General features: G+C 39.1%; 1 protein-coding gene across 1 annotated transcript in view; it reads right to left on the bottom strand.

Moving 5' to 3' along the window:
* The window catches only part of APPL1 (adaptor protein, phosphotyrosine interacting with PH domain and leucine zipper 1), a 33,058-nt gene extending 21,370 nt beyond the window's left edge, over positions 1–11,688 (bottom strand). Inside the window, exons 1-5 of the mRNA XM_018067185.1 lie at positions 11,507–11,688; positions 3,914–4,012; positions 2,642–2,701; positions 2,049–2,120; positions 1,028–1,115 (exon numbers count right to left, since the gene is read on the bottom strand). Coding sequence (XP_017922674.1) covers positions 1,028–1,115; positions 2,049–2,120; positions 2,642–2,701; positions 3,914–4,012; positions 11,507–11,560 — 373 coding nt within the window. The 5' untranslated portion in view covers positions 11,561–11,688. The remainder of the gene's footprint in view (positions 1–1,027; positions 1,116–2,048; positions 2,121–2,641; positions 2,702–3,913; positions 4,013–11,506) is intronic.

The raw sequence follows: 11,707 nt of genomic DNA on the forward strand, positions 1-11,707 counted from the left end.
GACAAGATTTTGATATTCAGTTCCCTTAGACTGAGAAAAGAGGTCTGGTTTCTTGATCTTGGAAAAGATTATTCTTGAAGATTACCAAGACATTTTAATTCCATCTCTAAAATACATCGGTCTTTATTCCATGTATCATTAAATACTTTATCATCACTGATACATTAGCTCAACATTTTTATTCTATCTATGTACTGTGTAAGATAAGTCTATAAAGCTCTCATTTTATCAACTGATAATATGCAATGGGGGAAAACAAACCCACCACAAGCTACTGAGACATGAGGCGGTAGATGGGCCAGCCCCCATACCTCCATCACTCCAACCCACCCACACAGCTCATCTCCTATGCCAGTGTCCCAGCTGAGGCCTTGGTCATGCCTCACTGCACTCTCACAACTTCCGGGTCCATTCTCCTAGCATCAGATCCGTCATCCAAAAACAGTTAGAATAGGTCCACTTCTTAAAGACCTCCATTGTCTTCTCTTTACTTATAAGCTCAAGTCCAACATCTTTAGCATGATCTAATCTATTTCTAGGGGTATCTCCCACCATGCCTCAACACAGCCAACATTGCAGCCACACTGAATTTCTCAAAGCAAGCCATGTATTTCTACAACCCATAACTTTGTGCTTTCTGGTCCCTCTCATCAAACAATGACTCTCTTCTCTTGGCAAATTCTTCTTCATTGTTCAATGCTCCTGTCTCATCTGTGGTGAAGCCTTCCTGACACCCTCCTCTGAGCCAGCCTTCACTGCACCATGCTCATCCCAAATTACAAGAGACAGAGTACCGTAATTATGTTTACCTATCTGCTGCTCTGAGCTTTTTCAAGGGAAGTGGCATCTTACTCATATCAGTACTCCTCAGTATATAGCTTAACGTCTAGCAGGAGCCCCTATAAATGTTTAACAACTGAAGTAAAAGTGATACAGTCAGAAATGGTTAAGGTGTACAGTGGTACACATTTTATAAGCAGTGATCTTCTGACAGCTAATGAAAGTAAACATAAGCTTAGTTCAATACCTTTCAGATCTCTTTCTTTAAACTGGGTAATGGGGAACATCATGGCATCAGCAAGCTGTGTTGAAAGTACCGCATGACAAGAGCTAAGCTGGTAAAAGAAAGATCAAAAAACCCAAATAACTAAAAACAGACAATCAACCAGCATTATGGAAATTACAAAAAATCTAGTAAGAAGGTGTTGATACAGGGACTTCTATGGCATCCAGCAGTTTAGAGTCTGCACTTCTACTACAGGGGTCGCAGGTTTGATACCTGGTTGGGGAACTAAGATCCCACTTGCTCTGTAGTAGAAGTGTAGTTTAAAAAAAAAAAAAAAAGATGTTGATAACATTTACATAAGGGAACACTAACATCACATAATTTCCTTTTTGTCATCACATAATTTTTTGACAGTCAAAAATGTTCCCTTTAAAACTCTCAGAAGAAAACATGTGATAATCTTGGATTTAGCAACGGTTATTAAGATATAACACAAAAGCACAAGCAACCAAAGAAAATAGAAACTGGACTTCATCAGAATTAACTTTTATGCATCAAAGGATGCTATCAAGAAGACAAAAAAACCACCCACAGAGTAGCAGCCAATATTTACCAGTCACACATCTGATAAGGGACATGTATTCTTTGGAATGAGGAACTCCTAAATATAGGGCTAAAACACGACCCAGTTAAAAAACAGGCAGGGAATCCCCTGGCAGTCCTGTGATTGGTGAACAGCTTAACTCTCCTCTCCCTGCCTACATCAAACAACACAATAAAAGGCTGAATGTTACATGAGAGTAAAGAGAGCACAATTATACACTTATTCCTTGAAAACAATTTGTTTTAATCTGACATATAAAGTGTTATTTTTATAAGACAGTCACCAAGGTTTGGAAACAAGGTCCTTCTTTAAATAGTAATCTTTTATAATTGAGATTTACTCATAAAAATCATAATGAAAGTTCCCAATAAACGCTAAACAACTTGACTAACTTAATTATAAGATTTCTTATCCAAGCAAAATAAAGTAAGCATTTACCTCATCTATAACTTTTGAAAACTGCTGCAAAGTAGAACTCATAACTTCATCATCACCCCCCAGTGGAAAACGCTGAAAAGTGAGAAACAGAGACGAAGTAAAGGTCCAATGCTCTATGTCTTTTGTGAGTGGCATTATAATTTTCATTTTTAAATAACTTCAGAAAACTTCACAAATTTTGAATAAGCTCTAAAAACATCATTTTTATAAAATAGTGTAATTTATAGAATTTTAGTACACATTAATTAAAATGTCTGCTAAGTAACCAATCAACATGATATATAGGAATGCGCACCACACTAGGAATTCAGATATTTAAAATTAGCTCCAGTTCCTCTGCTAGCCAGCTGTATAACCTTGAGCAAGCCTCAGTTTCTTCATTTGAAAAAAGAGGTAAATCAGATAGCCTGTCTCTAACATAAAGTCATTAAAATTAGACATAAGTGCATAATGGAATTTCAATAGTGTATCAAAATTACCTTCTATGAGTTCTAAAATGCTTAGAATTACTGAAAAGAAATTCTGTTTATCTATATAGATACTGTATCATGACACATTTTAAATCATATTTTTAAAACTTTCATATACGGTACCTGTTTCTCATATTCTTTTAAAAGTTTTGAAGTCAGGTGTGTTGCTGCACTTAATTCATTCTGGAAAAGATGAACATTCAAATTAACACAATAGTACAGATAAAGAAAAAACTTTTAATTGAAGATACCTACGCCAGTTTTATTCATCACTTAAATAATGTACGACGTGGTCTCTTAAATCACTGGAACGGGAACTACAGCTAAAGCACTTTACAGGGAGACTCAAACCATGAAATAGACACCATCAAGAAATTTAGCAGAGTTTCAGACGTGTGCTTTTTCTTTTCAGCTAATAAAAACTAATAGTTAAAACTAGAAGTAAGCTGTATATAATGTTATTTAGCAAAATCTTAAGACAGTCTACAGTGTTGACTGATTATCCCTGTTCTCTAAATGCTGATAATAGACTATGAAGCATTTAATAACATACAACCAAAATGTGGTCGACCTAGTCATATAGTACAGCAACACAGCCATATGAAGGCAATACTTTTGTTTGAAGACTTTTTTCAGTGATGAGTATAATGACAAATGTAGTTTTTCTTTTACACATTAATCTACATAGTCAGAAATTAAATTCTTGACAGACCTATCACTAAGCAAAATAAATAACTATCACAGTAACTTTAAAGTACCTAATGAACATTTGAGTTCAGAAAGAAGAGAAATTAAGGAGAAAAAAAGAAACTGGTGCTCTTAATTAATCCCAAAGAGAGTTTATCATAGGACCCAGGTTGCTGTTAAAGTTCATAATTATGGTGCATAAACACAGGCTTTTGTCTAGTCAACTAAAAAATCTAGTTGCCTTCTTTTAAAATTCATCTTCTGATACCTGGGAGCTATATCTAATCTTTATTACCTTCTAACTAGATAGAGACTAGCTACTTTCAAGTTCTCTGCTCAAAAAGGGGAAGTATCCCATAAGATTAAAAACATGATTAGAGAAAATACTGGTGACAATATGGGGTTTTCAGTCAAATCTTAGGCAAAGATCACTATATCAATGAGTTTCACTAAGAAAGTCCTTACTCTGTTTGGGGAAGAGGAGCATATGATCATCACTTTTGTGGTGCTACAAACTATACACCAGTAACGGAAATGTGAGCTCTGTAATACAAAATACTTAATCTTCACTCATCTCTTCAACAAATGTTTATTACTCTGCAATGCAGACAGGGCTAAACACCAGTAAATAAGAGACATACTATTTCTGTCCCCATAGGCTTAAGGATTCATTTTATGAAAGCACTGAGTCAGCCTTTAGTTCTTTACCTGTGCATCATAAATCCGATGCATAGCCTGATACAACTGGTTCATATAGTTGGAAATAGCTGTGGCATCTTCTTCAAATACACCCAGTAAAGACCTTGTCTGTATAAAATAAAAGCAGTAAGTTTATGTTAACCATTATATAAGTCAAGTGGAAATCTTTTTTTTTTTTCCCTAAAGGAAGGAAAAATCATAGGATACTGGAATTCTTAAAAGTTCTGAGTTTTAATCTATTTTCTCTTTTTTGATAGAAATGCTAAGATGTCAGAGTTCTTTATTCTCAATTTCACTTCATTAAAACAGAGAGATTTTCCAACTATGTCACACAAACCTCAGAAGGAGCAACAAAGGTATATTTTTATGAATTAGAGAGTCTGCAATTAAACTAAGACTAAATCTACAGACTCAGATAGAACTAAATTAACATTACTGCATGTATAAATATTTTAAATATCTCTTCTCAGGATAATTTAGAATGATTATTTCTCTTTTTCCAGTCTCTTCTAGTTGTATTGATATCAAACCTCTCCCCACTGCAATCCAAAATCACACCTCAGTGCCACTTCCCATCCCCAACATGGCCTGTAAAATGCTAACAAGATTTTTTCTGAGTGCAGACTTTGGGGTTACTTTTTCTTCTTTATACATTTCTATATTGTTAGGCTTTCTTTTTTTTTTTTGCACAATGAGCATGGGCATGTAAAGATTACCTGCACTTTCAGAGTAAAAACTTGTCAGTCAGTAAATGTTCAGACTGTTAGAGATAAGGAAACAGCATATTAAGGCAAACTATGATCACCTTTTTATATCCCATAGGCAGGCGAAGAATTGAATTTCAACCGTTATTGAGATAATTACATCTTAAAATCTAAAAAGCAACTTTGTACTTCTATTGTCAGTCAGTTCAGTCACTCAGTCCTGTTCAACTCTTTGCAACCCCATGGACTGCAGCATGCCAGGCTTTCCTGTCCATCACCAACTTCCGGAACTTGCCCAAACCAAACTCATGTCCATGCAGTTGGTGATACCATCCAACCATCTGATCCTCTGTCGTCCCCTTCTCCTCCTGTCTTCAATCCTTCCCAGCATCAGGGTCTACTTTTATTGTACAATTAGTTAATTTACACCTTAGCCTTAGAAATTGGTTCTTAAAAAATCAACTTCTTCCTTAGCTTCCTATTTTCAAAAGAAGCAGTTAAATCACTATGATTAAAAAAAAAAAAAGGCAGCACAAAATCATGCCAGTATATGAACCCAGTTTATCTCAGTCCTGTACTTCCCAATGCCCCAGAGATTTAAAAATGAAAAAAATTTATACACTCTGAAAAGAAACCAAAGTATGCCTCAGAGATTTAAATCTGACAGAATTTTTTTTTTTTTAAAGCTCTAGTGCCCTACTCTCCTTCCCCAAGCGTTATTTTAATATGTAAAAAAGAAAACGTCATGAAATCTTGTTTAGGTAGTTCTATTCCTAAGAAAAATCTGCCACTTAGGTTTTTCTTTTTATCTTCAAAAATGATCATTCTAATTCAAGGAATAAAACATTATGCAAAAACATGTAGTAAACTTACAAAGATGTTCTTAGCCTCAAACAGGGTTGAAACAGCTTCCCTGTGTTTTTAAGTTCATAATATCAAGTTCAAAATTGCATAATGACTGTTTAAAGTTAGCAGCTTACACAAATGCAATCAATATGGTACCATTTCATAGACTCTATGATGACATCCACTGTGAGCTGCACCAGTTTTATGGTGGCTCAGACAGTAAAGAATCTGCCTGCAATGCAGGAGAACCAGGTTCAATCCCTAGGTCAGGAAGATCCCCTGAAGTAGGAAATGGCAACCTACTCCAGTATTATTGCCTGGAGAACTCAATGGACAGAGGAGCCTGATGGGCCACAGTCCATGGGATGGATATGACTGAGCAACTGAGTATGTGTGTATAACAAACAAAATAATGCTGGCAATTAAGCTATGAATTGAAATTTTCTTATGTTTTGAAGCTTTTACTTTATACACATGGGAACAGATCTTTGGCAGAATTTTATATATAATGCTCATATAAACACAAAAAAAGAAAACACAAATTGCCTAAATTAATACAACTCTAAAATTTCAACTCTTTTTTTTTTTTTGGCTACACCATGCTGCATGTTTTTTTCCCTGACCAGGAACTGAACCTGCGCTCCCTGCATTGAAAGTACAGAGTCTTAACCACTGGACCACTAGGGAAGTCCCTGTAATTTCAACTCTTGTATTTTTTTGGCATAAGAGTCATCACTAGCCATGTTTTCACATCCAGTATTATTCTGTGCTGCAAGCAGGTGACAAATATTTCTTAGAAGTGCTCCACTTTTATCTCCAGCATTTTTCTTCCAAACTATTGATATCCAGTCAGCAAGTTTTGATGGCAACACTTGCTTCATTTTACCAGCTGTCAAAGAAATATTTTCAGACAAAAAACAAGACTGATAATCCTTCAAGTGGTTGTTAAATTGATTTGTTGGCTGCACATTGAAAAGCTGCACTTGGTGCAGCCACGTCACTAGGAGAAATAACCAAGTGTGTACATTTGCAGGCAATTTACAAGGAAAACAACATCAAGTATAAGAGGCATCTCAATATAAGAGATATCAAAATGTGAATCAAAAAAAGTGTGCCTCATAATCTATGAGTATTTCACATTATGCCAAAGAGAAAAGCCTCCATTTGGGACTGGAGTTCCCAGTTCTAGCTTGGATGAATCACTGATATTTATCTACACATAAAATCAATTATTTTTTAAAGATTATATCTGTTCTTACTAAACAGAAAGTTTCTGACTTAAAAACAATATGTAAACGTGGATAAGGTATCTAGTATAGGCTTCAGATTTCCTACTTCAACAAATGCTATCTTTTGCAGAATGGTACAGTTTGAGGAAGATAAACTTAAAAATGTTTTTGTTCAATTATCTGGATTTGGACTTGCAAATATACCTATTTTAATACTTAGTTATTGTAAAGTAAAACTAAAAAGAGGGGCTTCCCAGGTGGCACTAGTGGTAAAGAACCCGCCTGTCAATGTAGGAGACGTAAAAGACCAAAGTTTAATCCCTGGGTCGGGAAGAACCCTAGGTGGCATGGCAGCTGACGCTAGAATTCTTGCCTGGAGAATCCATGCACAGAGAAGCCTGGCAGGCTACAGTCCATAGGGTCGCAAAGAGTCGGAGATGACTGAAGCAACTTAGCACACACAACAAAACTAAAAATAGTAACTGTAATTCAGGGTAGTCCTTCACAACTTCCAAGTTCTGTTTTATATAGCAGTTGGCAGGCCACATTTGATTAGGATTAAATAATCTAATAAATACATCTATATCAGGAGCTTTAAAAATTTTCCTCCTTTCTGTTATCAACTTCTTAGACTCTATGCTAGATAAATCCTGTAAAATGACACTGTACAGGAGACAGGGATCAAGACCATCCCCAAGGAAAAGAAATGCAAAAAAAGCAAAATGGCTGTCTGACGAGGCCTTACAAATAGCTGTGAAAAGAAGAGAAGTGAAAAGCAAAGGAGAAAGGAAAGATATACCCATTTGAATGCAGAGTTCCAAAGAATAGCAAGGAGAGAAAAGAAAGCCTTCCTCAGTGATCAATACAAAGAAATAGAGGAAAACAATAGAATGGGAAAGACTAAAGAACTCTTCACCAAAATTAGAGATACCAAGAAAACATTTCATGCAAAGATGGGCTCAATGAAGGACAGAAATGGGATGGACCTAACAAAAGCAGAAGATGCAAAAAAGATCTTCTCGACCCAGATAATCATGATGGTGTGACCACTCACTGAGAGCCAGACATCCTGGAATGTGAAGTCAAGTGGGCCTTAGAAAGCATCACTATGAACAAAGCTGGTGGAGGTGATGGCATTCCAGTTGAGCTATTTCAAATCCTGAAAGATGATGCTGTCAAAGTGCTGCACTCAATATGTTAGCTAATTTGGAAAATGCAGCAGTGGCCGCAGGACTGGAAAAGGTTAGTTTTCATTTCAATCCCAAAGAAAGGCAATGCCAAAGAATGCTCAAACTACTGCACAATTGCACTCATCTCACACGATAGTAAAGTAATGCTCAAAATTCTCAAACCAAGGCTTTAACAATACGTGAACCATGAACTTCCAGATGTTCAAGCTGGTTTTAGAAAAGGCAGAGGAGCCAGATATCAAATTGCCAACATCCATTGGATCTTCAAAAAAGCAAGAGAGTTCCAGAAAAACATCTATTTCTGCTTTATTAACTATACCAAAGCTTCTGGCTGTGTGGATCACAATAAACTGTGGAAAATTCTGAAAGAGATGAGAATGCCAGACCACCTGACCTGCCTCTTGAGAAACCCGCATACAGGTCAGGAAGCAAGTTAGAACTGGACATGGAACAACAGACTGGTTCCAAATTGGGAAAGGAGTACGTCAAAGCTGTATATTGTCACCCTGCTTATTTAACTTATATGCAGAGTACATCAAGGGAAACACTGGGCTAGATGAAGCACAAGCTGGAATCAAGATTGCTGGGAGAAATATCAATAACCTCAGATATGCAGATGACACCACCCTTATGGCAGAAAGTGAAGAAGAACTAAAGAGCCTCTTTTTTTTTTTTTTTTTCTAAAGAGCCTCTTGATGAAAGTGAAAGAGGAGAGTGAAAAAGTTGGCTTAAAGCTCAACATTCAGAAAACTAAGATCATGGCATCTGGTCCCATCACTTCATGACAAATAGATGGGGAAACAGTGGAAAACTTTATTTGGGGGGGCTCCAAAATCACTGCAGATGGTGACTGCAGCCATGAAATTAAAAGACGCTTACTCCTTGGAAGGAAAGTTATGACCAATCTAGACAGCATATTCAAAAGCAGAGACATTACTTTGCCAACAAGGCTATGGTTTTTCCAGTGTCATGTATAGATGTGAGAGTTGGACTATAAAGAAAACTGAGCGCCGAAGAACTGATGGTTTTGAACTGTGGTGTTGGAGAAGACTCTTGAGAGTCCCTTGGACTGCAAGGAAATCCAACCAGTCCATCCTAAAGGAGGTCAGTCCTGGGTGTTCATTGGAAGGATCGATGTTGAAGCTGAAACTCCAATACTTTGGCCACCTGATGTGAAGAGCTGACTCACTTGAAAAGATCCTGATGCTGGGAAAGATTGAAAGCGGGAGGAGAAGGGGATGACAGAAGATGAGATGGTTGGATGGCATCACTGACTCAACAGACATGAATATGAGTAAACTCTCGGAGTTGGCAATGGGCAGGGAGGCCTGGCATACTGTAGTCCATGGGGTCGTAAAGAGTTGGACATGACTGAGCGACTGACCTGAACTGATGCTAGATAAACAGTCTAGAGAAGAACAAAAATTTATATCCCAAAGCATTAATCTGAGCTCTCTATATAAACTACAAAAGTACAACAGGACAACCATATTAAGCCAGTCAAGGAAACACACGACCTTTGAGTTGTTTATTCAGTATGTGATAATGTGTGAAGATACTTAAGTTATCATGTGTAGTTAGAGCCAAATAAAAATCATTATACACAATATAATCTCAATCACATTAAAAGGTGTAAGAGAAAGGAAAAAAACCTACAAAAAAGAAAGCAAAGCATTAACAGAGTTTACTCCCGAGTGCTGGACAGGTAATTGTGCTTTCTGTACCTTTAATTTTTCTGAAGCAAACAACTATTATTTTTATAATCAAGTACAAAGACTAAAATTTCACTATCTATAACAGCTGAAATTTAGAGAGTTAAGTGACTTGCCATAAAGTAGAAGGTACCAATTGGCAGTAAAGACTATATCCTAAATCCCAAATCCAGGGCTTTCATTCTTGCCACAAGTTTTCTCCTAGAATCGCTTCCCAGTGTTTTCCCTTTCTAAATCCCAGTTGTCCCAATTAACTTTCCCAAATAAATATTAACTAGTTCAGATTTATTACTTCTAGAAATTGAAAGACTATCAATGTGGCTCTTTCATTAAAAATTAATACTAATATGGCACATGCTTGTAAAAAACAGAAAAAAAATACAAAAAACTAATGCTCAAGTTGTAAACTTACTGTGTGAAAAAATCAAGAAATTAGATAAGTTAACAGATTATACCCTCCTCATAAGTCATGGCTAAGGGCACTGTGAAACCCATTCTGGGCAGTCTTTATGAGCAGCTATAAAAGCCAGGCCAGGGAAGAGAAGAAAGGTAAGGCAGCCTGTTGAGTCTTATAAAAAAGTAAAATGACAAAGTGTACCTGACCAATGCATCCCACAAAATTTTTGCTAAACATCTGAAACAAATGTAGCTTATAACTTTATACTACAGAAGTCATTAAATATTTGAACTGGCTATTATTCTGGCAGTCAAAATAAGCCAAGTCAGTCTCTCTTTGTGTCAGTATAGGCTGATAAGAGTACATTACCAGCAGGGATCGGGCCTGTGAAGATAACTTTCAGCGTAAAAAAAAAGCCCAATCAATTCTACAATCAGAGCCCAACTCCAACCTGGCAGTCAAAACTAGCACCATATCCATGGCAGACAAGTCATACAGGAAAGTGGGATCTAGCCGCTCCCTCCTGTTCTTCTGGAGTCACTTAAACCATTAAGACACAGGAAATATGTGCAACTGTAGTTCTAAATGAACATTTCAGAAAACTGTCTTCATTCTAAGTGGTAGTCCAAGAGCAACTTCGTCTCGAATCCCTTATTGTGTAAGAAGACAGGCCCAGGGATGAAGTTTCTCAGCCCAAGTTTCAGCCCCTACTAGCATGTTTTTTTTAACATAGCTTATTTCATTCTTCAGCACTGAAAACATAAGTCCCTGTTACGTCTTCCTATCTTAAGGAAGAGACTATCTTAAGCTAGAGCAACCACACCAGCATCATCCCCAACGCACAAAACACGGGGCTTTTATTTTGATGAGTTTACTAGAGCCAAGTCTGCAACCCGGGCGCAGCAGTCGTGGAGCCGCAAAGGCGCCGTCCACCTCTCGGCGTGCACGGCCCGAGTGACAGCGGCTGCACTCAGGGTCACGACGCTCGGCCGGGAGGCTCCGGGATCCGTGACGGGCTTCGCCGAGGGCTTTCCGCGCGGGCTAATCAACAGACTTTCAGTATTTCCCCCTCAAAATTGTCCATTTCCTTCCCTAGCTTGATCAGAAATCATTAAGTCTACAGGGTCTTTTCTCCTCCTGCATTTCCTCCGAAGAGGTTTTCGAAAAGAAAATTCCAGGATCTGGATTTATCACCTCACATCACGGCAATTAAAAAGCATCTTTTGTCAAATACCAGGGAGCCCCGGGCGCGTAGCGACCGCCGGGCCCATCAGCCACGGCGGCGGCGGTTTGGTCGCCGCCCGCCGACTCCCAGCCCCCGAGCGCGGCTCTCGGCCCAGCGACGCAGGCCCACGCGGGCCTCGGGAGGGCGGCCCGGCCTCGGCAGCTCCGGGCGCCGCCCGCGACCGGCAGGGATACTGGGGGGCGGCGCCCACCTGGGCCAGGGCGGGCACCTGCGGCCGCGGCGGGGCCAGGCCTGGAATCGGCCAGCCCGGCTCCTTCCCTCGCCTCCCGCCGCCTAACCTGTGGGCTGTCCTCCAGCGTTTCCTCGATGGGCAGCTTGTCGATCCCCGGCATCGTGGCAAACGGAGGGCGGCGGCAAGAGACGAGGCGGCCGCCCACAGCTCCCCGCACCCGCCCGCCTGCAGCAGCTGACCCCGACCCGCCCTCTCTCGCTGGCTCCACCGCCCTCGCCGGGCGCCGAGCGGCCGCGCGATGGCGCGG

Source organism: Capra hircus, chromosome 22, assembly GCF_001704415.2.
Source record: "Capra hircus breed San Clemente chromosome 22, ASM170441v1, whole genome shotgun sequence".
Classification (NCBI taxonomy): Eukaryota; Metazoa; Chordata; class Mammalia; order Artiodactyla; family Bovidae; genus Capra; species Capra hircus.